General features: G+C 41.1%; 1 protein-coding gene across 2 annotated transcripts in view; it reads left to right on the forward strand.

Annotated features, from left to right (window-relative positions):
* Positions 1–2,572: 2,572 nt before the first annotated feature.
* Positions 2,573–26,506, forward strand: part of UEVLD (UEV and lactate/malate dehyrogenase domains) — a 57,655-nt gene continuing 33,721 nt past the window's right edge. Inside the window, exons 1-6 of one of the 2 annotated variants that reach the window (XM_033927851.1) lie at positions 2,573–2,837; positions 15,742–15,826; positions 20,136–20,201; positions 22,929–23,092; positions 24,801–24,936; positions 25,246–25,361. In XM_033927851.1, the coding sequence (XP_033783742.1) occupies positions 2,688–2,837; positions 15,742–15,826; positions 20,136–20,201; positions 22,929–23,092; positions 24,801–24,936; positions 25,246–25,361 (717 nt within the window). In that variant the 5' untranslated portion in view covers positions 2,573–2,687. Of the gene's footprint in view, positions 2,838–15,741; positions 15,827–20,135; positions 20,202–22,116; positions 22,197–22,928; positions 23,093–24,800; positions 24,937–25,245; positions 25,362–26,506 lie in introns of those variants that run through there. The other variant, XM_033927852.1, reaches the window with a different exon arrangement.

The raw sequence follows: 26,506 nt of genomic DNA on the forward strand, positions 1-26,506 counted from the left end.
ATAGCATCACCTGGACCCCATACACTAACCACCTTCACAATTGGGAATCCTTGCAATTGATAGGCGGGGGGACCAAAGGACTGTCCCTTTTGACATTGTGGCTTCCCCCTTCAGACGTCATGGATTCTGTCTGTCAGGGTCAGAATCCCGGTTTTATATAGGAGGCAAACTGCGGAGTTCATAGTAAAAGCATAAACAGCTGGTCCTGAATACAGCTGCTCCTGCTCCTTTGTTCTCTGTTTTGACAACACCTAGGCCAAGGAGGTGTGGCAGAGACCGGACCATCTGGCTTTATTGTCCTTTTGATGTTATTGTGGAGGTGTTTGCAGAGATTGTTTTCCCATAAGACTGGTTTCACTGTCCCTTTGGAGATCAAGGAGGTCAGGATATTAGATACTTGTCACTGTCCCTTTGATGCTGTTTGGGCAACTCCTAGGTCAAAAAGGTCAAGTTAGCAGATACTTGTCACTGTCCCCTTCCTTTTGATGTAGTTTCCCATCTGTCTTTACTGATGTTATTTGAGCAGCTTGCCTGCAAAGGAAGTCAGGCTCTCAAATGAACAAACTTTACTGCCCTTTTGAGATCAAGGTAACGCTCATGACACGGAGGTCAGATAAGCAGACTTGAGGAGACATGTCACGTATTATGCTGATTACCCTCTGGGTATAACAAAAGGTCACTTGGACACACAAAGTCAGAGGCGTGAAGAAAGTACAAGAGGTTTATTTACAGCATGCCGGATTCTAGTGCAGTGAACAGCCTGCTTACTAGAGTGTTAGAATCAGGAAATGCATGGACTTTTATGCCCTTTTCACTAAATATACGCAAACTAATACATGCAAAAACTACAACTTCTCATTTGTTACTTCTATAACTTTTCTACAATTATTATTGGTCCTAAGCCAGCATTTATGATAGGTTCAGGGCTACAACTTATAGTCCTATAGCAGTGGTCTCAAACTCAAACCCTTAGTGGGGCCATATTTTGGATTTGTAGGTACTTGGAAGGCTGCAGAAAAATTAGTTAATGTCTTATTAAAGAAATTACAACTTTGCATGAGGTAAAAACTTTATAGTTTATAGATCTTTCCTTTAACAGTTAAAGGAAAGATTTATAAACTATAAAGAGTTTTAACTTATGCAAAATTGTCATTAATTATTTTTTCTGCGGCCCTCCAAGTACCCTATTTTTTCTGCAGCACTCACATTTAAAGTTTAATATCTTTCCTTTCTCAAAACTGACACATTTCAATCACTATATTGAAAATAAAATCATTTTCCCTACCTTTGTTGTCTGGTGACTTTATTTTTCTGTCAATTATAACGTTGGGGAGGAGCTTCCGGGCCAGCCAGGCAGTGATTGGCTGGCCTACTTCCTCCCCAACATTAGAATTGACGTCGGGTGGTGAGAATTGGTCAGCTTCGAGCTGGGGAAGATATGCAGGGAGAGCTAAGACCTCGGGTGCTGGCCTGTTCCCTGATTGCGGTGGCTTGGGGGAGGGCAGTGGGAAGGGTAGCAGATTGGGAACCCCTGCTTTAGGCGAGGACAGATTGCGAGCTGCAAAATAGTCCATGGGGGGGCCGCTTGTTTGAGACCGCTGTCCTATAGGGAACTAGCTCATTTCTCTGCTTATCTAAATCTTACAGCTCTAAATGTTACATGTACAGGAGAGTAGGGTACATCATGGCTCAAATTCTTATCTATTTAGCTTACAATGTGGTAAGGCAGGGACATACATTTTAGGCAGATAAGGTCAGTAGATTGTACACTGTTTTCAGCTATGTAGGCCAAAGCAATATTTTAAACAACAGTTAACCATTTCATGACCCTACAACCTTAAGTGAGAGAAAGGAATCACCCCCCTAGAGCTGGAGTGTAAATCACATCATATCCAACCAAAAGCAACAGAAGAAAGGCATAATTTGAGAAGACATAGTTTGAGGTTGAAGAGTGGTAGACTCAAGAGTAATGTTAGGAAATTCTTCTTTATGGAGAGGGTGGTTGATGCCTAGAATGTGCTCTCCAGGGAGGTGGAGAGGAAAACGATGACAGAGTTCAAACAAGCATTGGATAAACACAGAGGATCTCTAATTGGAAAATAACAGGTATTTGATGGCTGGGATGAGCTTTGATGGGGACTCCAATAGATGGAACCTAAGCACACTATCAGGCAGAGCTCTGGGGTTCTGGCCCAAAAATATCTTTGAAAAAGGACAATTAAAATTAAATTATTAATTTATAGAGTATAGACTGGATGGACCATTCTGTCATTTACTGTGTTACTTTGTTATTAAAGGAGCACCGGAATCTCCTCTAGAGAGCTATAAACCTGCCACAGGCAAGCAAAACCTGAGCGTGGGACATAGCCACAACCTCGTTGCATTTTGATTGATTGAGCAAGTTACCCAGCTGATTTCTGCTCACTCAATCCTGCTGCATTATGGGATTTTCTGCTCTGATTTCAATGGGCAAGATCACACACTAAATGCTTTCAGATCTAATTGCAAAACCAAAAAATAGTCTCTAGCCTGGAACGGGTAACTTGGCTGCTCTGGATTTTTATAGGCGAACTTAAGTATCACATTGTAAAAAGTTACTCTCATCTAGGCTTGGTAGTGAAACCAATAAACGTTTACTTTAGAGCAGGCAGCTGGTCTATCCTTTCGCTTTCTCAGCTATTTTGGCCATGCAGAATTCCCGTCGAGCAGGAAGTAACGCTGTGCAGAAGGGACTGAGCGGCTCGCCGGGCGCACGCTGTCTCGTGCCGCCCTGGCATTATTTGGGTCTGGGGGCGATGGATTTCCAGGAAGAGAACGTGAGGCAGCGGCTGGGCAAGGTGCGTCTGGGGCCTCGCGCTCTACCTTCACTTCATTGTATTTCCGGGCGCTGCCGCTTCAGGAAGGGCGGAATCTCTGAAAGTGCCGCCTCCAACTCCTCCGCGCTTCTTTGTTGACATTGTATTTTTTTTTTTCAATTTCTTTCAAGTTTACGTTCAAATGTATTTCATGTACAACAGAGTCATATTTCTTAGTAACCTCTCCTTATAGTTCAGACCTGTCCTGCAAATACACAATTATATATTCCCTGCTGTATGGAGATAGGGATCTAGTCATGGCTTAAATAAAGGCAATGCGAAATCAAAGAAATGCGAACAAGCCTCTAAAAAGTGTATATAAGAAAAAAAAATAAAAAATGGTAGTAAGATGCAAAGGAGCCAACTTTTCAAAATGATTGGGAAGAGGCTAAATCCAATGGACATTATCCGTCCCTGGACAAAAGTCAAGGAGTTTGCTCAATATTGGGGGTGCTCAAGCACCCACAGAACTGGCTCCTATGGTAGAATGGAACTGTAACTACCCAACAAATCTGAGCATCTTAAGGTTTTTTTCAAGCCTATGTAAGTAAATTCAGCTGGACAAGATCACTTTTACAAAGGGGGATTGGAACTTGTATACTGCCTTTTTGTAGTTTTACAACCACACTCAAAAGCAGTTTATAAACAGGCACTTAAAGCATTTTTCCATTCTGTCCCAGTGGGCTCACAATCTATGGGCAGCGGAGGATTAAGTGACTTTCCCAGGGTCACAAGGAGCGGCACAGGGTTTGAACCCACAACCTCAGGGTGATAAGGCTGTAGCTCTAACCACTAGCCATACTGTCCTCCAACTATATATGGTGCCACTGACCTCATTAAAATAACTTAAATACACCTTGATAAATTGTCTGTTCTGGGCGTATTAGAGGGGGATGGCAAACTGCCTTAGTGGAGACGCCAGCCTGGTACCTCTTCAAATCTTTGGCAGCCACGAGCAGCATCTCTTTCCTCCAGCTTGCATCACCCATGAGCAGCATCTCTTTTCTCTTTGCATCACCATTATTCTTCCCTATGACATCACCTCCCATTCGTGGGGACCAGAAAATGACATCAGAGGGAAGAATGAGGCCTGCACAAGCAGTGGGAAAGAGATGCTGCTCCTGGCTTCCAAAGATTTGAAGGGGGGGATGCGGCGATGGAAATCTTCCCTCACTATGCCACTGCATATTACATTCTAAGATGAGCACTGGCATGGGAGATTGGAATCATGCCCAATACACTCTGATTTATAAGCCTTATCTGTGCAACACAAACCCATTCAGAGACACTACCCAAATAGTGTTAAGAAAGAAACAATTACTGTATTCATAATTCAGATACAATAGTTTCTCTAAGCTATAGTTCAAGTTCAGACACCTAATGTTCTTCTAAAATTAGATGAAGATCAAAAAGAACATGGGAAATGTTAATTGATGTCTTGTCATTGCTCATTTAAGTACAATGAAGTTTTTAGAACTTCTTATCACACTTAGTAGCTTGATGAAGAGACTATTTATTGAATGTGCTGTGTAAATTCACTTGTTAAATTTGAATATAAAAATTGCTGCTGTCAGATTCAGCTTATAATATTGATATACTGAACAGTGCAGTCATTACACTATATAATCTCTCTGATGCTAGGGTTTCCAACTTTTTGGCTATGTGGATATCTTTTCATCTTCCATAACATCTGGGTATCTCAGCCTTTCCCCATCAGTGTTTACGCCCTCTACATTTCTGTCTCTCTGTAGGGATGGAAATCTGATAAGTTCTGATCCAGGGCATCAGAACACTGGCAGGGTCCACACACAGGCAGTTCGGAACGCAGGCCAGGTCGGCACACTGACCTAGGCCCTGTGTGCGGATCTAGGCCTGTGTTTGGATCTGAGGCCCTATTTCTCATTCCCTTTCCCTTCTTGTCATGCAGCCATTCTAAATAAAGGAAAAATACTAGCATCTTGTCACAAGACTTTTGTCACATATTAACCTGACACACATTTACCCTTTTTCCTTATCTTGTATAAACATCCCTTATATGGGCAACAATCAGGCTTTGCTTACAGCTTAAGGCTAAGGAGCATGCATTTGGACTGTCACATGCTTATCTTATTTGAGCTATCCTTATTTGGTAAGGATATCAACTGATAGGCATTGCATATGTGCAAAAACTCAGGCCCTGTCCACGTGTTAATCAGGCCCTTGTCTAAGTGCTGAGTTGGAGGATGATCACGAGGTAAAAGCATGAGGTAATCACGAGGTAAAAAGCATGTACCTATCTTTGTATCCACCAATGTAAAACCATGTACCTTTGTACCCACTAATCATGAGATGTGTAAACGAGGGAGTTACTATGATGTCATTAGTTAGAAGCATAATAAATAGGGACTCGGAGCTAGTCCTTACTAGCGCCTCCTCACGATTCTAAGATTGCATGTGTGTTTCTTTTGTGGCATTCCTATAAGTCACCAGTATTTCAACTAATTTACAAAAATATAATTTATTGTTGTTATTTTCTGAACAAAGTCTCAACTTTACAAATATAAGAGGTTATAAATGTAAGAGGTTAAAATCTCCATTCTCTCTCTAGAGCTTTTGACCAACTCCTACTTCCTAATGTCTCCTGAGACCCATCTTATCAGTAACAAACAAAAGAAAAAAAATTCTCTCAGGCAAGACCCATCTTATCAGTAACACAAACAAGAAAAAAAAAACAATCTCTCAGGCAGGCAGTCCCCTCACACACAGACACAGCTTCTAAATCCTTGGTGCTTTTTTGTCAATTCTTGTTCTGCTTGAATATATAAAGCTATGCCTGCACTGTGAGCTATTTCAGATTTTTAACTTGACAAGTTGGCTTTGTGCTTGCCAATATTAGGGGGTCGGCCTATGTTCCATATGGGCAGTTTATTACTATTTCGTCCTCTGTTCCATAAGGGCAGTTTAGTAATTTTTGCCTTGAAGTTTTGTTTGAAGTGTCCTGGTTTTAAACCTGTCTCTGAAATAGATTTACGGATTTCTCGCAACATTGCAAAGGACAATGGTTGATAAGTAGCTATCTGTCCTGGACCATTAGGATCTTGGGCATATGTGACTGGATAGGCTTGAATTAAATCTTTCATAGCCTCTGTGGCTAATTGCCCTTCATCTCTGGCCTTTTTTATCATTGAATCACTTTGAGCCTCCTTATTATTTTCACTATCCCACATAACATATTGACCCGTAGTCTATACCATGCGCATAACGTCTGGCATGAAAGTATGCGCTCCAGCCATGGATTCAAAGAACCCGGCTGTGAAATTACTTCTTAAACCTGTCTCTGAGATATATTGTGCTAATGTTTCTGCCTTTTTTTCCTGTAAAGGAGCTGGGGATACCTGTGCTGGAGGTATGATTTTTGGATATGTGTTCTGACTTGAATAGTCAGGTGGGGGGACGGTTAATGAAACCGTTGGCAGCCTGGAATGCGTTTCTGTCCCTACAATTTCCAAGGCACGCTCACACTGAGGCCATACCCATATGGCTGCCGAGACCAGAGGCTCAGCATACAAAACTTTCCCGACTCTAAGCCAATCTTCTAATGTTAATAATCCCTTGTCCGGATACTGGGAGCAGTGTTCTCCTATCTCTTGTACTAAACAGTTTAACTGTGAATCAGAGGCCTCTCTATCTGTATGTCTCAGAATATTCTTCAATTCTGTCACATGAGCATGCTATAAATCTGACAGGGAATTGCCCATACTTACTCGAAGGGATCCCGGAGGATGAGGTGCACCAAGTCTAATCGTCAGACGGAGCAAGCAGGGCGAGGGTTGGCGAAGGTCCCTGTTCGGGTGCCACTTATAGGAATGCCACAAATCGGGAGGAGGCGCTAATAAGGACTAGCTCCGAGTCCCTATTTATTATGCTTCTAATTAATGACATCATAGTAACTCCCTCGTTTACACATCTCATGATTGGTGGGTACAAAGGTACATGGTTTTACATTGGTGGATACAAAGATAGGTACATGCTTTTTACCTCGTGATTACCTTGTGCTTTTACCTCGTGATCATCCTCCAACTCAGCACTTAGACAAGGGCCTGATTAACACGTGGACAGGGCCTGAGTCTTTGCACATATACAATGCCTGTGCAATGCCTGTCAGCTGATATCCTTACCAAATAAGGACAGCTCAAATAAGATAAGCATGTGACAGTCATAAGAACATAAGCATCGTCTCTGCCGAGTCAGACCAAAGGTCCATCGTACCCAGCAGTCCGCTCTCGCGGTGGCCCCCCAGGTCAGTGACCTGCAAGTGATCCTCTACTGAAGACATTTTGTCCTGTATAGTACCCCCTCTATCTATATCCCTCAATCCCCTTTTCCTTCAAGAACCTGTCCAACCCCTTCTTGAAACCCAAAATCGTACTCTGCTCTACCACCTACCAAAGGTTATAATGCATGCTCCTTAGCCTTAAATTGTAAGCAAAGTCTGATTGTTGCCCATATAAGGGATGCTTATACAAGATAAGGAAAAAGGGTAAATGTGTGTCAGGTTAATATGTGACAAAAAGTCTTGTGACAAGATGCTAGTATTTTTCCTTTTATTAGAATGGCTGCATGACAAAAAGGGAAAGGGAATGAGAAACAGGGCCTCAGATCCAAACATGGGCCTAGATCCGCACACAGGGCCTAGGTCAGTGTTCCGACCTGGCCTGTGTTCAGAACCGCCTGTGTGTGGACCCTGCCAGTGTTCTGATGCCCTGGATCAGAACTTATCAGATCTCCATCCCTACATCTCTCCAGCCCCTCCAGGTGCCAACTCTATGGGAGCAAGGTGCTTGAACTTTCCTTCATTGTGTCCATGGAGGGGTAATATTTATAGAGTTTAGCACTCCATTTTAATTTTTAAAAGTCAAATCCTATGCCACCAGTTTATAGTATCTCTTCCCCAGTCATCTGCATCATCCCCATTAGTTTGACTCTCTCTCTCTGTTCCTTGCCTATTTCTATTACACATTTTCTCATTTTGCTGCTACTGCAGACCCCCCACAGACTCCTGCTAAGACTTTCACAGGTCCTAATGCTTCAGACTGTTCAGTCTCCCTGACAGCCACCTATTTCTGTTGTACTACTCTCTCTTTTTGCTGCTACTGTAATCCCCCACAGATTCAGACCATGTGCTTCAGACCATGTGCCTAGTATTGCTCCAGACCCTATTGCTCTCAGTGATGCAAGCTTCATTCTGTAGACAGAGCCATAACATAACAAGCCATTTACCGCATCACTTTTCAGTTCTATCCGGTTAATAAATGCAAGTACTATACATACACAGGGAATTATATACTTATTTATAAAATCTAGCAAATAATTGAGTTTTCAACATCCTTCTAAAAGTTTGTTACGAACTAGAACTTGTTACCAAATTACTAAAATGCCTACCCTAGAAACCAGCCTGATAAGCTAAAGTTATATTAAGAAAGCGCTTATAAATTCAGCCCTTTGCTGTTAGAAATGAAAATAAATGAAATTTATGCAAAATTGGTTTTCTGTCTGCGAAATTGAAATGATCTACAAGGTAGGTTGGCATTAACCTGTACAATGTCTTGTAACAAACACAACCCGTTTTGAAAAGAATCCTTGCTTCAATTGGAAGCCAAAGCAAAATCTGATAATATTTCGATACATGATCAGTGTTTTCAGATTAAAAATCAATCGGACTGCTGTATTCTAAATAAGTTGTTATATTAATGTTCTTCTTGTAAGAAGCTAAATAGATAATATTACAATAATCTAAAAGACTTAGGGGTCCTTTTATCTAGGCATGCTAGCGGGGATAGTGCGTCGGACATTTCATCACGCGCCAATCCCGCGGCCAGCTAAAAAACTAATGCCTGCTCAATGCAGGCGTTAGCGGCTAGCACGGCAGGCGGTTTAACGCGCGGTATTACATGCGTTAAACCCCTACCGCGCCTTGATAAAAGGACCCCTTAGAATCAAAAACTGCACAAGAAGTCTGAAAGCTGAAAATTCAAAATACGATCTGATAGTCCGTAGTTTCCACAACATAAAATAACTTTTTTTTATCAAAATCTGAGCATCAAAATAAAGGTTTCAGTCCAAGTAAACCCCCAAGATTTTAATAACGGGATTAATAGGATAAATGGACCCATTCAAACTCAATGTAACCTCCTTTATTTTTTCTAATGGTAATGCCAAAAAAAGCTTGGTTTTCTCTGTGTTAAGTTTCAGTTTAAATTCTCTTGTCCATTCTTCTACTACCTGGATTATCATTGTTAGCAAATGTAAAGTTTCAAATGATAAGGAAGAGATTGGGATGACAACAGTTATGTCATCCACATAGATATAAAATTTGGTTTTAAAAGAGGCTAGCCTATTTCCTAATGATGCTAGATAAAGGTTAAATAGCACAGGGGAAAGTGGGGAGCACTGGGGAACACCACTTGGATTTTTCCATCTATATGAATAATAGTTGTTGAAACGAACCTGACAGATTTGATAGTCTAGGGACAGTGTTTCTCAACTCGGTCCTGGAGTACCCCTTTGCCAATCAGGTTTTCAGGATATCGACAATGAATATGCATAAACTTGATTTGCATACACTGCCTCCATTATATGCAAATTTCTTTCATGCATATTCATTGTGGATATCCTGAAAACCTGACTGGCAAAGGGGTACTCCAGGACCGAGTTGAGAAACATTGGTCTAGGAAACCTCTGAACCTTTTTAGGACATCCCCAGATAAATCAATTACAACTAAGCATTTTATCAAAAATTTGTGATCGACAAGATCAAAGGTGCTACTAAGTTCAAACTGCAAAATCATAGCACTTATACCTTTACTAAATAGCTGGTGAAGATAGTCAAGTCAGGATGCCAACACAGTCTCTGTACTATGACATGATCGAAAACCAGACTGGGAAGTGTGCAGAATGTTACATTTTTCAATTTATTAATTTGCTGTTTACCAAGCCACAGTTCTGAACCTGCAGTCCCTATATAACTGCTGGTTTTTCCCCACCATGTCTAGTGCTGCTGTTTCTGACAGGCAAGATGCAGGATCTCACTGCTTTTTGTGTCCTGCAAAAAAATCCTGTGATAGCTTCATAAACCACCACTACTGTTCTGCAGGGGTTTCTTGAAATCTATCAGCCCAGACGGAGTTTGAGATTGGAAAACAGTATGAAATTATGTTGGGTGTTAGTTCTCATTCCAGGATTGACAAGGCTATGTTGTCGGTGGGGGGTGCAAAGCGTAGGAATGCTTTGCCAGGAGTTCTGCGATTATGCACTGTTAGATTAGATTTTAAGAAAATGTTGAAGATGCAATTGTTTGTAAACGCCTTCTTATGTTGAGACTTTGTGTATGTTTTATTAGATTGATGAGTTGATTCTTATAGCAAAGTTTTTTTGGTAACCATTGAATTTGAATGTACTGTCCATTATTTATGACTGTGGCTATGTAAACCGTATAGGTAATATATGGTATATAAATTCTTAAATAAATAAATAATTTAGGCCCCCTTTTACGAAGCGGCACTAGCGAGTGCTGCCCGGCAAGTGCTCCAAAGCCCATTCAATCCCTATGGGTGTCTGAGCATTTATTGCATCTGTCTGTGCTATCAGGCTTCATAAAAGAGACCTTTAGGCCCCCTTTTACTAAACTGCGCTAGTGGTTTTTAGCGCCGGGAGCTGCACTGAAAGCTGCGCACTGCTGCTGATGCTCATAGGAACTCTGTGAGCATCGGGAGCCATGCAGAGCATTCAGCGCGGCTCTCGGCACTAAAAACTGCTAGTGCGGTTTACTAAAAGGGGGTATTAGTGTTTGAGACAATAAAACCATCCCCTGGATTCTATATAGGCCTCACAAATTTAGACATGAAGCCAAGATCCACATGCAAATTAATTAGTTAATGAGCTGTTTATAATTGGTATTAATTGGCACAGGTGAATCTGCCCTGCGTCCTATTCTATAACACATGCACCTAAATTTTATAGAGTGCAACTCAAAAGGAGGCATGGCGAAGGGAAGGGAAGGGTCTGGGGCATTCTTGGGATTTAGGTGTAATGTTATAGACCAGTGTTTTTCAACCACCGGTCCGTGGACCAGTGCCGGTCCACAGAAATTTCCTGCTGGTCCACAAGGCCAGCACATGCATCAGGCCCAAAACAGTGCTCTTCAACTGCCGGTCCACAGTGCAATCGATGCAGGGTTATCTTCGAGCCAGCTCCCTCTTTCTCACTGATTCAGTGCATAAACCACGGGCAGTGGCTCCTATGTGCGTCCTGCGCCTGAACCGGAAGCCTTCGCTCTGCAACGTGTAAGGAGCCGCTGCCCGCAGCTTTGTGCACTGCATCAGTGAGGAAGAGGGAACCGGCCTGAAGATAACACTGGATGTGGCATAAAATGGCCAGGCGGGAGCAGGCCAGAAGATAAGGCATAGCATGGAGGGAGGGAGACAACAAAGGTAGGGGGGAATGATTTTATTTTTGAATTTAGTGATTGAATTATGTCAATTTTGAGAATTTACATTTGCTGTCAGTGTGCTTTGTGTAGTTTAATTTTGTGGTTAACCATTATGTGTTGTTAATAAGATTATATTGTGTATCTGTGAAAAATGAATGGAAAAAATAGTGTTACAATTAGTACTATTATGGGGGCGGGGTCTGGGGTGGAGATTGGGTAGAGATGGGCGGAGTCTGGCCTACGACTTAGCCCAGTGTTCTTCAACCGCCGGTCCACGGACCGATGCCAGCCACAAAATAATTATTTTATTTCTGCCGGTCCATAGGTGTAAAAATGTTGAAGAACACTGTTATAGACTGATGTAATTTATGCATCTATTTGTGTGCCAGCATTACACCGGCTTCTAAATCAAGCATCCAAAGTTGCTAAGGGCTCCTTTTACGAAGGTGCGCTAGGGCCTTAATGTGTGGAATAGCGCATGATAAATTGCCGCGCACGCTAGCCGCTACCGCTTCCTTTTGAGCAGGAGGTAGATTTTTGGCTAGCGCACCTTCGTAAAAGGAGCCCTAAGTGTGCTAAGGACGGTCTGCACAGAGTACTCTTTGCAGAAACTAGTTTAATCTGGATCTTCCCAATACTTAACTTTGAGTGCTATTCATTGAATCCCCCCTTCCCATCGTGTGTCTACAGGGAAGAACCAAGGAGGGTGGAGTTTGCTTCCAAGGATAACATCCTCTTACCTTATGAACAGCAGTATGTGTTCATATGACATTTCCAACCACTTTATCTCGTATCTTAAGAAGTGTTCAGTTTTGTAAATTCATATTGTTATTCATATCAGATATTTAAAGTATTATTATTATTAGGTAAACAAATAGAAATACATTTACAAATAAGTCTTCCAATAAATTACAAACTGCTTTCTGTTCCTGAGCCTTCTGCGGAATAAATGTACTTCCTACACATAACATTTATTTATTTCCTTATGAAGAGATTCACCAAAGGTAGCATGCAGCAGATAGTTTTACATAAAATTTACAGTTTTATTAACAGCGTAACAATGGTATGACCAAATATAAGCACAAGTACAATCAATGAAGTAAACTTAGAAACACAAATTAAAATCTAGTATCAGAGCTAACATGAAACAATATTATATTAAACATGTATATTACTCCTGGCAGAATTCTGCACAAATGCGCAATGCAGAATTTGGCATCGGCACTCCATCTGCAGTCCAAATCACTGCCAGCAACATCTTTGGGCAGCCTGTGCAGGCTTCCCTCTTACTGCGTTCCCACCCTTGATGATGTCACTTCCTCTTTCTTCACGGGCGAGACCACGGTAGAGAGAAGCTTGCAGAGCCGGTGGCAGATTGCCTACTGGAATTGGCATTTCTGAGGTTCACAGGGAGAGCCCATGCAAGGCCAGGGCCTCCATTTGGAGTAGATGCCATTTGGAGCAAAGGGGAGATAGAGTGTAAGAGACCCTGGCTGGAGGTGGGGTAAGAAAAATAAGAAATGCTGGCTTGAGAAGTGAAGGGGAGAGAGAGAGATGCTAGATTAGGGATCATGGGGAGAGAGTGAGAGATACTGGCTGGGGGAGGGGGGACAGGTGTGAGAGATATTTATTTTTAGAATTTAAATTCAATCTATATCTAGACGGTTTCCATATAAATATATAGCATGAAATTACCATTACAAAAAGTTGAATCTTCACTTTCATCTCTCCTCTACCCCCTCAAGTCTGCATTTCTCACTTCTCCTTCTCACTCAGTCTCCCTATCCCCTCCCAAGCCAGAATCTCTCTCACCACCCCCAGCCAGCATCTCATCCCTGAGCCAGCATCTCTATCACTTTCATCTACTGCCTGTGGAAATAGAAATCTTTTTTTACGTGAAAGCAGATACAAATTGCTGCTTTTTAAATAATTTTTTAAAATTTCAATCTGTCAGCACATAGGTGTAATTGCCCCATCAATGCATTCCACACAAAAAGCAGCTGCTCTTGTCTCAGCATATTACACTTTAGTTGAGGTTTCAAGTAAAATGGCATTTTCTGAACGCAGTGCTCTACCAGGAGGACAGTATAATATCAGCAATTGCTTAAAATATAAAGGTAAAGCGTTTGAAGAACAATTGAGATTACTTTATATTGGACTCTGTGCTGCTGGTTGGCTAGAGGGGGGACGGGTGAGAGATGGTGGCTGGGGGGGGGACAGGGTGATAGAGATGCTGGCTCGGGGGATAGGGGAGATAGCATGAGATACTGGCTGGGGGTGGTGAGAGAGATTCTGGCTTGGGAGTGGATAGGGAGACTGAGAGTGAGAAGGAGAAGTGAGAAATGCAGACTTGAGGGGGAAGAGGAGAGATGCTGGCTCAAGGGTAGAAAGTCATGCAGACCGAGAGGCACAGAAATGTAGGGAAAAGATCCTAGATGGGCACCGGGCATAGAGACAGGGACACTGAAGCAATGCTGGGCATGGAGAGGTACAGACATGGGGAAGAATGGTTGATGGGGAGAGAGCATTGAGACAGGGGCATAAAATGACTGCTAGACACAAGAACGTTGCTTGAAAAGGGGTGATTCTGACAGAGGGATGATGGATGCAAGGGAATGGCGAGGGACATGGAGGGGAGAAGCTCAGGATAGAGACAGGAGGGATAGAACCTGAACAGATATGGACAAGATGTTAAATAGACAGGCAATCCTATTAGGACAGTTACCAAAAAACAAAGAAAAGCAGAAATGGGGCTCTGGGATCTAAGTGAATGGAAAAATAAACTGCTCAGACAACAAAAGATATAAAAAAGTTTTTTATTCAGAATGTACCCCCCCCCCCTTTTACAAAACTGTAGCTCTGTTTTTAGTGCTGGTCGTGGCAGTAACAGCTCCGATGCTCCTAGGAATTTTATGAGCATCGGAGCTGTTACCGGTGCTAAAAACTGCACTACGGTTTTGTAAAAGGGGGGGGTTATTGAAATATGTCAGCTTTCAGGAATGGTTTTCAGCAACATAAAGTAAAGTACAGTACTATGAAAACCAACCAACCAACCAAACTTCACTAAGGTGGACTTTTGCAAAGGTGTGTTACTAGAAACATAGGCCTCCTTTTATTAAACCGCTAGTGCGGTTTGATAAAAGGGGGGGGGGATAGAAACATGATGGCAGATAAAGGCCAAATTTCCCATCCAGTCTGCCACTAAGAAGAAAAACTTGAAGGCTGTTTTCTCTAGTGAAAATATGGAAATATTATTTAAATGTTGTCAAAATAAACTTGCAGAATTTGCAAATTTTGTCCACAGAATTTGGATTTTTTTTTGCCGCAGAATTTTGAATTATTTTACACAGAATTCTGTCAGTAGTATGTTTATCAGCACCGTGAAAAATCAACAAAATAAGAAAAAACCATACCCCCCTTTTATCAAGCGTTAGAACATTTACTGCGCCAGCCTGTGCTAAAAACCTCTACCGCAGCTTGATAAAAGGAGGTTATAATTTGCTGTAATGCTGTGGAGAGAAAAGTAGCCCATGAAAAGTAATGTTTTTATTAATACTTAAAAACCAGAAGTTCTTTCTAACTGGCTTCACTCATTAGATTTAGGGCTTCTTTTACTAAGCTGCGCTCACGGTTTTAGCGCGCACTAAATTGCCACGCGCACTGGACACTAACGCCACCATTGAGCTGGCGTTAGTTTGTATGCGTAGCGCAGGCTAGTCGGCAGCGCATCTTCGTAAAAGGAGCCCTCAGAGTTCATCAGTGATACTTTCTGCCACTCAAATACTTTTGCATACTCTAGAAATGCACGTAAGTCTGTTATGCAAGTTCAAGTTTCAAGTTTATTAAATTTTGATTTTACGCAATATCCAATATTTCAATGCGTATTACATAATTGTAATGTAAGCCAGGGATGACAAATACAAATGAGACAAAATTATACAGACTAATCATTATGTTCTATTAATACAAACTGAAACAAGTAGATAAAAGACAGAAATACAATTTATAAAATTAATTTAAAAACAAAAAAACATTCAAGGTTTGTACATAAGGATAGGGTCAATTTAGAAAAAAATATGAAGAAAATTAATTGATAGAAAGAGCTTCAATTATTTTAAAATGATTCAAGGAAAGAAGTAATGTTAGGAATAATTAATCAGTTTAAAAGTAGATCATTTTAATATGAAGAATGTATAAAGATCCAGATTAATATTAATGATCTTTTGAAAGAAGAGAAAAAAGAGGATTAAGATTAAAAAGCACTTATAGTTATATGGACTTGTAGCATATGTTCAAAGGACCTCGTGATCTCTTTTCAAGTAATAGGCAGTTGATTATATTGAATGATGGTCAGTATTGTCTATTGATTTTGTTGGTGGTTTCCCATAAAACAGCTTTGGTGTTTGCTTTGTTTTCTAGTACAAATTTAGAGACCTGACCGTAGAAGAACTGAAGAATGTACACAAGAGATACCCAAACTTCATGTTCGCCATGAATACCTATAGTAAGCTTCTGAGCAGTGCGGATGGATGCTGTACTAAAGACAGATCCAACAATACAGTTTCAATGTCATTTTTCATGCATGTTTGTACCTGTTGTGATTTTAATTTTTCTGGCTCTCTGGGGATTTTGAGACTGTGCACCACCCCCTCCTGTCTGGTGTAAAAAAAAAAAGAATCTCAACCCCTCTGCTAAGAAGATGGTGAAAATGCCACATTCTTAGGACCATGTCACATCATCTTAACACAGGGCTCCTTTTACTAAAGTGCGTTAGCCATTTTGGTGCATGCTAAATACATGTGCGTGTCCATTGACTTATAATGGGCGCGTTAGCATTTAGCGTGTGTGTATATTTAGCGCGCGCTAAAATGGCTAACACATTTAATTATGTAAATTATGTAATTATGTAAATTATGTAATTATGTAAATTATGTAATTATGGGCTCCTTAGTAAAAGGAGCCCATAATTAATTACAGAGGTTTCTCGATAAGTGCACATCTCGCCCAAACTAAAGCAATTGCATTAGTTACCAATTACATTTAGGATTGAGTATAAAATCCTAACAATTGTTCATCAGACAATCTATGGAATGATACCCACTAGAGAATGACACAGGAACAAATATTTCCCCGTCCCCGAAGGAACTCAGTTTCCTGTCCCATTCCTGCGAGTTCTGTTCTTGTCCCTGCCCCATTCCTGCAAGCTCTGTATCATCTGCACAAGCCTCAAACACTTTAAAACCATAAGTGTTCGAGGTTTAGACGGTTAAGATAGAGTTTGCAGGAATGGGGCAGAGACAGAACTTGCGGGCACAGGACATGAAATTGAGTTCCCGCGGGGACGGGGAAAAATTTGTCCCCGTGTCATTCTCTACTACACACCTCTGTGCTCATTAAGATCACATGTGTTAGTTATTTGTAATTTATCTTTAAAATCCATCATGGTGAGGTCCGCCCTGGACACCATCTTGGTGAGGGCACAGGCACCTGTCGTCCTCTCCGCTCCTTCCTCGCCCCCCACTGCCATGCATGCACACCACTTCCCTTCCCACATACCTCTGTGGTGTTCCTGGCATGAGCAGCAACCCCCAACTTGCTGTTGCGCCAGCGTTGACTCTTCCTCTGACATTACTTCCTGGACCCACACCTAGGAAGTGACCTCAAAGGAAGAGCCAATGCTGGTGCAACAGCAGGTTGGGGGGTTGCTGCTCATGCCAGGAACACTACAGAGGTATGGGGGAAGGGAAGTGGTATGCATGTGTCAGGAGGGGCAGGAGCGTGTGGAGGTGAGGGGCAGAGAAGAGGCACAGAAACACACTACAAAGGAACCCAAGCAACAGCTTTTTCAGTAGCAGGCCCACAATTGTGGCATTGTCTGCTAGGTTGTCTGAGACTGCAGGGACTTGAAATCTTTTAGGATGCAAGAAAAGAGAGGGAGAGAAGCTGGATGGGTGAGATCGAAGAGGAAAGAGACATTAGTGTGGATGAAGGAGAAACTGGACACAAGGAGATTAGTTTTCAGTTTTATGTATACTGCCTTGGTCTGTTTTAGAAAAGACTGTAGAGCAAGTTTACAATAAGCAACAAACAAACAATATACAGAATCAGCGGGGAGATGATGGGCATAGGTCAGGGAAACAAAACTGTATTAGGCTATATTGGGATGGCATATGAACACAGGGGCAAAATGTGATATGGGGGAGGGGAATATGGGAATAGAGAGATAATGCAGGATACTGGGAGGGGGGGGTATATGGATACAGCAGGGGATATACCAGACATAGGGAAGATAGGAACTCAGAAGGACATAGGAGCACAGTAGGTTATGATAGACACAGGGGGAGGGGATTTGAATACAGCAGAGATTCTGGACAAGAAACTATAGGGACACAGAAATGAAGTAAGATAGGGACACAGAGATGGGAGATGGATGGGGGACATGAAAAGAAGAGACCCTGGTGAGTAAGTTAAGAGAAGACAGAGGGAAGCAGAAACCAGAGACTGGGACCATCTTGATTTGAAAAATAAAATGATTCAGACAAGAAAAAGTGAGGTGAGAGGTTATATACTGGGGTGACTGAGCCCCTCTTTTTGCTTCTCTGGGGGTGTTATATGTTGGAGATTTTTGTTAGCTGTTTCTGTTTCATGTATTAAGGAAATCTTCATGGATGTTGAAGGCAGCTGTTCCATCAGTTCAGGCCAAAGCCACAGAGTTTGCAATCTTGTTAACTACATTGACTGTCTACGGCTGCTCCTGTTTGAGTATGACCTGAAGAAGGAATGGGTGACAAGGCAAAGCTTATTTTATCTTGTTGCATGCACCCTGGAGGTCACTTGCCTGCTGCTCTCTGCTTTTGTTTGTGGGTCCACAATAACTTGCTGCTTCAGCCTCAAAATATCACAGTCTGTTATATTGCTCAAAATATGTTTGTGATGGAATCTGTAGTTCTACACCACATAATGTCAGTTTGTGTATAACTCTGAAGGATAGATTTTGGAAAGGTGGTAGTGATACATCAATACAAAAGTCAAAAGGAGTAGCAGCAAATGCTACAGGTGATTCTCCGAAAGAGACCAAAACATGACATTGTTCAGCACAAATAGTTAACACATTAACCTTGGTTAAGGGTACATATTACATTAATGTGTAGCACAGACGAGTCCAACCTCAGTCCTCGAGGGCCTCAATCTGGTCAGGTTTTCAGGATTTCAGTGTGGAAATCCTGAGAGCCAAGGTTGGTCACCCCTTGTTTAGTTCATCTACTGAATCCCCTGCTATAAATGTCACCGCACGCCACTGATAGTGGGCTAGACCAATCCTTGGCCTGACCCAGTATGGCCAGCAGATTAACCATTCCCATTAACTGTATCCATAACAGCCTGGTTGTCTTGTCTGTTTAGATCAGGGGTGTCTAACTTGCGGCCCCATGAAGTATTTTGTGTGGCCCCGGTCGAGGGCGATGCAGTGTTTTCCTCTGCTGCCCCTGGGTGTTTACTGTCTTGCCGGCTCCCTCCTCTGTCTTGCTGCAGCATTTGTGCAGCCCCAGAAAATTTTTTCCGGCCAATGTGGCCCAGGGAAGCCAAAAGGTTGGACACCCCTGGTTTAGATTGTAAGCTCATTCGAGCAGGGACTGTCTTCTTCGTGACTCTGTACAGCACTGTGTACATCTGGTAACGCTATAGAAAAAATTATTATTAGTAGTAGTAATATGCTCTTATGTGCACTTCAGGGCATGCTTAGGTGCAAAAAGACAGCTGCCATTGACATGGCATAACTGTTGGCGCCTAAATTTATATACACCAATTCCAACTTACCCGCGTATCCTACAGTGAAATCTCGGGGCTCAGATGCCATTATAGAATTGTGGCCTAATACTTGGCGCCAAGTTATAGAATTACCACCATTCTCTTTTGCTACTGTTCCGCCACTAATTTCTGACAAATGGGATGATCAGTGACACTCAGAAAAGCACACAGACAATATCAAACATAAACAATAACACTTTATTATACTTATATATATATATAAGAATAAAATAGCATCACCGTATCTCACGTAAACCCTCCCTTCACCATTCGGAATCCCTCAATGGATAGGCGAGTAGGACACGGGAGACTGCCCCTTTAGACCTCTTTTGGTTTCTGTTCCTAGAGACGTCTTGGATTCTAAGGTTAGAGGCAAGTCCCGTCTTTTATATTGGGTGAAAAGCTGGGAAAACTGCTTGCCTCTTAGTAAGACAGCTGGTACTGGTCCTTTGTTATTTGTTTTGGCAACTCCTAGGTCAAAAAGGTCAAGATAGCAGATACTTGTCACTGTCCCTTTCTTTTTGATGTATTTTCCCATCTGTCTTTACTGATGATCATCTGGTTTTACTGTCCTTTGAAGATCAATGAGGTCAGATCTCAGATAAGCAAGGTTATTGTAGAGACCATCTGGTCTTACTGTCCTGTGGAGATCAAAGAAGTCAGGATCTCAAATAAGCAAGGAGGTGTTGCAGTTTATTGTCTCTTTGATGCTATCCAGTTGTCACTCAAATAAAGGAAGTCAGGATCTCAAATAAGCAAGGTTATTGTAGAGACCATCTGGTCTTACTGTTCTTTGGAGGTCAGGATGTCAGGTAAGCAGACTTGAGGATACATATCAGTAATATTCTGAACATGTCAGTAAGTAATATGCTGAACATGTCAGTAATATGCTGAGGTATAACAGCTACTATTTGTTAAATGCTGAGCAATTTGTGATTCAAGCAAACAAAAATCTTCATATAACGTGGCAATTGCTTCTTCTTTTTTTTTTTTTTTTTAATTTTCAGCATTCAAAGATGGCTCCCAGAAAGATCTGCTGAATTTTGTAGGAACTATTCCAATAACATATCAAGGTAAGGAAAACCACCATCTGAAGTTTTCCTAATATGCTTTCAGACTGTATGATGGCCCACTGGGCTTATGCCCTTGAGGTCCAGCTATAGTGGTGGTGCAGAGAGTAACGGTACACCGTTGAAAGCACGCAGGACATTGGTGCGCCGACAATTCCGCCCTTACATTTGCACACAGGACAAATACACGCTGCTGGTTTGAGGCCTTTTCTTTTGCGTTCTGAGGGGGATGTGGGGGAACCCCACACTAACAACTCCTCGCACTCCTGTTGGGGGAGTGTTTGGGGGGAAGCCCCCCCGTACACTGAAAACTCCAATTCTCTTTCACATTTTCGCTCTTCAGCAGTTTTCAATGTAGTGGGAGGTTCCCCTCCCCACAGCCCCCCCAGCAGGAGCGCAAGAAGAAGGGGAAGGCCTGGAAGCTGCGGTGCGCATATATCCTGCACGCAAATGTCAGGACACGCCAAATGTCGGCGCATCAATGTCCTAAAGGATCCAAGGCAACATGGTTTTACTAAGGGTAAATCGTGCCAAACGAATCTGATTTAATTTTTTTATTGGGTGACCAGAGAATTGGATCAAGGACATATGCTAGATGTAATTTACTTAGATTTTAGCAAAGCCTTAATGAAATTTGCTCAGAGGAAGGAAAAGTGAGTAGTCGAGTCCCTCAAGGATCGGTGCTGGGGCTGATCCTGTTCAATATGTTTTTGAACGATATTGCCAAAGGAAAGGTTTGCCAATATTTGTAACAGAGTAGACACCAAGGAGGGAGTGGAAAACATTAAAAAGGATCTGCAAAAGTTAGAGGAATGGTCAACTAAAATTCAATGCAAAGAAGTGCAGAGTAATGCATTTGGGGATTAGAAATCAGAAGGAGCCATATTTGCTAGGAGGTGAGAGGATGATATGCATGGATAGGGTTAGGGACATTGGGATGATAGTGTCTGAAGTTCTAAAGGCAAAGAAACAGTGTGACAAGGTGGAGGCTGTTGTCCAAAGGATGCTAGGCTGTGATTTAGCTTGCATGCTAAAAGATAAGTTTGCCGAGTTCTTTTAAATAACCAGACGTACAATTTTTTTAAAAAAACTTTGTAGCCCTTATGGGCTTTTCACAGTTTACATCTTTAAAAGACATGATATAATCTGCTGTCTATCTTTTTACATGTGATGATTGGGCGGTGAGGTGGTATTTTCTGGGGTTTTCCCCAGTTACCCCTCCATGATTCTGAGCATAAAAATTTTTGTAGACCTAATTATACCATCTCCATTGCATAATTTATAAGCATTATCTAGAGTGATTTTTTTGTTGTAATACTTCCCTTATAGCTCTTCTTGTTGAATTGTTTCAAATCTACCCTGTTTCTTATATTTGACTGCATCCATCTTTGGCATTAATTTTTAACGTTCAACATTTTCCCATTTTTCTGCTTTCTTCTCCAAATCTACTCTGTGTCTTACCTTCCCATCTATCTCTCCTTCCCTCCCCCTCCCCCACTAGTCCAACATCTCAGGGCCTTTGCTAGGCCGGCCTGTCTCGAATGATGCAACTTCCTCTTTCGTCAGAGGTGGACTAGTCTAGCAAAGGCCCGGGGCTGCCTGATGGAATTGCTGGCTTTGCAGTACCTCTCCCCAGCAACAGCTCACTGTGTGCTTTTAACTTCCCCACACAGCTGTCGCTAGTGTTAGTTTAGCTGCAGTTCCATCAGGCAGCCTCAGGGCCTTTGCTAGGCCGGCCCTTCTCTGATGATGCAACTCCTCTTTCAAAGGAGGTGAGCCGGCCTAGTAAAGGTCCAAGGCTGCCTGATGGAATTGCTGGCTAAATTAACACTAGTGGGTGCTGTGTGGGGACGTTAAAAGCACACAGTGAGCTGCCGCTGCTGGTTCGGGAGGCGGGGGGAGGGGGGGTTGCTGGGGAGAGAAGATGAGTAAGACAGGATATACATGACGGCAGAAGGAAATTGGGAGACATATGATGCTGCGTACCCCCTGACAATGGTGAGTGTACCGCATGTTAACATCTGCCTTAGAGGAAAGGAGGGACAGGGGAGATATGATATAGACGTTAAAATACTTGAAAGGTATTAACGTAGAACAAAGTTGTTTCCAGAGAAAGAAAAATCATAAAACCAGAGGGCATAATTTGAGGTTGAGGGGTGGTAGACTCAAGAGTAATATTAGGAAATTCTTCTTTACGGAGAGAGTTGTTGATGCTTGGAATGTGCTCCGAGGGAGGTGGTGGAGAAGAAAACAGTGACAGAATTAAAAAAAAAAAAAAAAAACATGGGATGAACACAGAGGATCTCTAATCAGAATATAATGGTATGTATTGAAGAACAAAAGCCAGTACTGGGCAGACTTGCATGGTTTGTGCCCCTTATATGGCCATTCAGTTGAAGATGGACTGGGGAGGGCTTTGATAACTGGGATTGTCTAGATGGGCTTTCTCAGAGACTCCAGGAGATGGAACCTAAGCACAGTACCGGGCAGAACTCTGGGTTTCTGGCACAGAAATATCTAAGAAAAAGGACAATTTAAATTAAATCATTGGGAAGACTAGATAGACCATTCGGTTCTTTATTTGCCGTCATTTACTATGTTTGTTTGTTTCTAGCTTTGCCATTACTTACTTGCTAAAGTTTTAACTGTTCTTTACTAGATGGGCCATATCCTGAACTCTTGAAAATTTTCATTGCATGTTTGTAAAGAGCCATCATTTTTTCCCAACAGGTAATTCTTATAACATACCTGTTCAGCTCTGGATTTTGGACTCTCATCCTTTTGCTCCTCCTCTTTGTTTCCTGAAGCCAACTGCTACAATGGGAATTCATGTTGGAAAACATGTTGATAGTCAGGGCAGGATCTATTTACCGTATCTCCAGAACTGGAGCCATGTAAGAAATGAACTAATTTATTATAACTCTTGAATAATAATAAGATAGGTGAAGAGGCATTTTTGATGTGATGTCTAAATCCGAGTTTAGACATTTTGCAGAACACACACAAAATCCAGTACCAAACATGCCCATTTTCAAAACTGCAAAATGTCTTTCTTGATTTTTCAAAAATGGTTGTGATTGTGTACAATGCAGTCATTCTAAAGAGGCTGGGGTACCTCAGAATGCCATCCTGGTAACAACACTCAGGATGATAGCAGTCCTCATAGGTCCCTGTTACTGCCTCTCCTTCCAATTAAAAAAAAAAAATCTTATTTTACTTCTTATTTATAAATTCAAAGTTTTTAATTCATTTCACTGGTTTGTCTCATTTTAGTTAAATAACATTTAAATATTATGCTTTAAGCAATTGCTAGTCAAAAGGTTACTTATCTCAAAGCACCACCTTGTGTTTTGAGATAAGTAATCTTTTGACTAGCAATCATAAAGCATATATTACATGAGACAAAGTAGTGAAATGAATTTATAAATAAGAAGTAAAATAAGAAAATTTTAAAAAAACAAAACAGGATTAGAGGCGGTAACAGGGACCTATGAGGACTGCTTCCATCCTGAGTGTTGTTACCAGGATGGCATTCTGAGGTACCCCAGCCTCTTTAGAATGATTGCATTGCTATAACAAATGTAAGTTTGGAGTATGTATATATATTTAAAAGTAGCCTATATCTAGTATTTGTGTGTGTACAGCATATCTATCTTTTCTGAACCATAAAAAAAACCACACGTCCAAAACAAGCCATTGGGATGGTGGAGGGGTCAGCATTCTTAGTAGACTGGCCTTTTTGTGGTACAATCAAAGCAGTTTACCTTATATGCAGGTGCTTTCTCTATCCTTATTGGGCTCATAGTATGTGTCTTCTGCCTGGGGCAATGGAGGGTTAATTGACTTGCAAAAATCCAACCACCAAAAACACTGTTGAAAACAACCACTGAAAATTACAAAATAATGTAAAAGTCTAATCGTACTGCTTTACTGCTGTTGACATCCATTAAAGACTTAAGAGGAGGTGAAAAGACCTCAGAAACCCCTCTCTGTAATGAAATAAGGACTAAGCATCCTTATAATACCAAGGGTTCCCATAGGGATCACCATTCTCAAAGGTAAGTGTCTTTGACCTTAAATCAAGTACTATTTTTTGCATTTGATATAACGTTTACCACAAGTAGAGTTTTGTTCAAGGAGGGGTTTTTTCCTCCTCTTAAGTCTTTAATGGATGTCAAGCAGTATAATCAGACTTTATATTTTGTAATTTTTCCCTCCACATCAGGGGTTAATTGATTTGTCCAGAGTCACAAGGAATGCAGTAGGAATTTAACCGGGTTCCCCAGAATCTCAGCCCACTGAACTAACCATTAGGCTACTCCTCCACTCACACACATGCTGTACCTTAGTATGTTCCTTGTTGCCACTCTTCTGTTTGTGCATTGCTTTGGGTCAGAGATAATCAGTTGTAGCCTAGTTCAGACAGAGGAGCTTGGCTCAGACACCATCATAAATGTGGGATGGGCACAAAAGCCATAAAATGACTTTAAATCATAATCACTATAAAGCATACCAGGCTGTTAAAATTTAGTGGGCAGTGCTTGTATAGAGATCAGCCATGAAGGAATCTGTTAACCTGAAAAGTTGTTTGTGCATTTTCAGCCCAAGTCCACAGTCCTTGGTCTGATCGCTGAAATGATCTTGAAGTTTGAGGAGGAGCATCCTTTATATTCCTTATCATCTGCAGATGCAGCTAGACAACAGGAACTTCTGTCCTATATATCAAAGATTACTGATGGTAGGTCAGTTTGCCTATTAACTGCATTACTGTGATCCAGGTTGTTATTCCTGCCTTCATCTGCCTTCAGACTGGCTGAAATGACAACACATTCTCTTAATTTCAATGATGAGAATCTTGGGATAGTTTTACATATTTATGTTCTTATGTTCTTAAATGAGCAGGACAAGTTACAAAGAAATAAACATTTTGTCACGTCTAAAAGATTTGGGTGGCACCTAAATTTTCAAAATATTTTCCTCTTCTGATCCCTGACCACCGCTTGTTTCTTGAATTCACTTATTTAATCCTTAGTTTTTCTTTTTCTAGATGCGAGAAACCTAGATGTGAACTCAAGCAGCAAGAAAGATGGAGATGCCAACAAAGTCACAGTGATCGGAGGGGGAGATCTGGGCATAGCTTGTGTTCTAGCAGTTGCAGCTAAGGTACAGTGTCTATGTTGAAAATTTGATTGAATCACTTTATATACTGCTTAATATACCAAAGTTTTAAAGTATTTTATAATAAAAGTAATAGAATTTAATAAATCACAAAAATCACATAATTTGTGCATGATAAAAATTCAAAAAGCTAAATAAGAAGTAAAAAATAATAAGACATAAAACAAACCAAAAAAACCCCACATCATCTATGCATCCAAAAAAGTGGAGGCAAAAAACCACATCTTCAGAGCCTTTCAAAAGCCATGTTAGTTAGACAATGCAGAAATGTTTGGCTCTGCTTTTGGTGGAAGTCAGTTTCACAGTTGCAGAGGAGGAAGTTGTCTAGGCATAGACTAGAGCCATTTGCATGCATTTGAAAAATGATTCCTAATGTCCCATCATCTGCTTCACTCTCCCTTCTCCTAGAGTTCTTTTTGGGACAGGGCAAAATTAGGATAATTAAGATGCCATCAGACTTTATATATAAATGTAATCTAGTAGATGCTTACAAAGAAACATTGGCCTATCCAGTCTAGCAAGTTTTTCCAGTCCACACTGCTAAAAATATATCCTGGGCACTGCTAGCCATTGAAGTTTACTAACATGTCTTCATTTTTGGGTTTTTGTTGTCCTAGGTAGGCAAGCATATAAGTTTCTATACTTAATCTAGGCCAGTTCCTCCCTTTCCCCATGTCTTATCACCAAAGTCTGCAATGTTGTTAATTAAAGTTCTTTGTTTTTAAATTCTTTATTCATTTTTACATATTACAACAAGTGTATTAGATAAAATCATATGAACTTATAAATATACACTTGATTAACTCTCATATAACACATTAAATATAACATTTCATTACATATTTATATTCTAACATCTTGAATATTATGGATTACACCTGATATCTGAACAATTATTATTATTAAATAGAATTAAAGTTCTTGACTCGATTTGGTATTTTGTTCTTTATTCTTGCAAACACTATTTGTTTGTTTAAAAAATTCTCACTCGCTTAAACCTAAACAGTTTGCAAAATACAAACTTAAATTTGGCATGACAAGTACATTATTAGACAGTACACTTCCAAAGAGCTTTTACAACATAATTACTCAGTTAGGGAAAGCTTCCGTTGTTTTAAGTATCTTCTTAA

Source organism: Geotrypetes seraphini, chromosome 19, assembly GCF_902459505.1.
Source record: "Geotrypetes seraphini chromosome 19, aGeoSer1.1, whole genome shotgun sequence".
Lineage (NCBI taxonomy): Eukaryota > Metazoa > Chordata > Amphibia > Gymnophiona > Dermophiidae > Geotrypetes > Geotrypetes seraphini.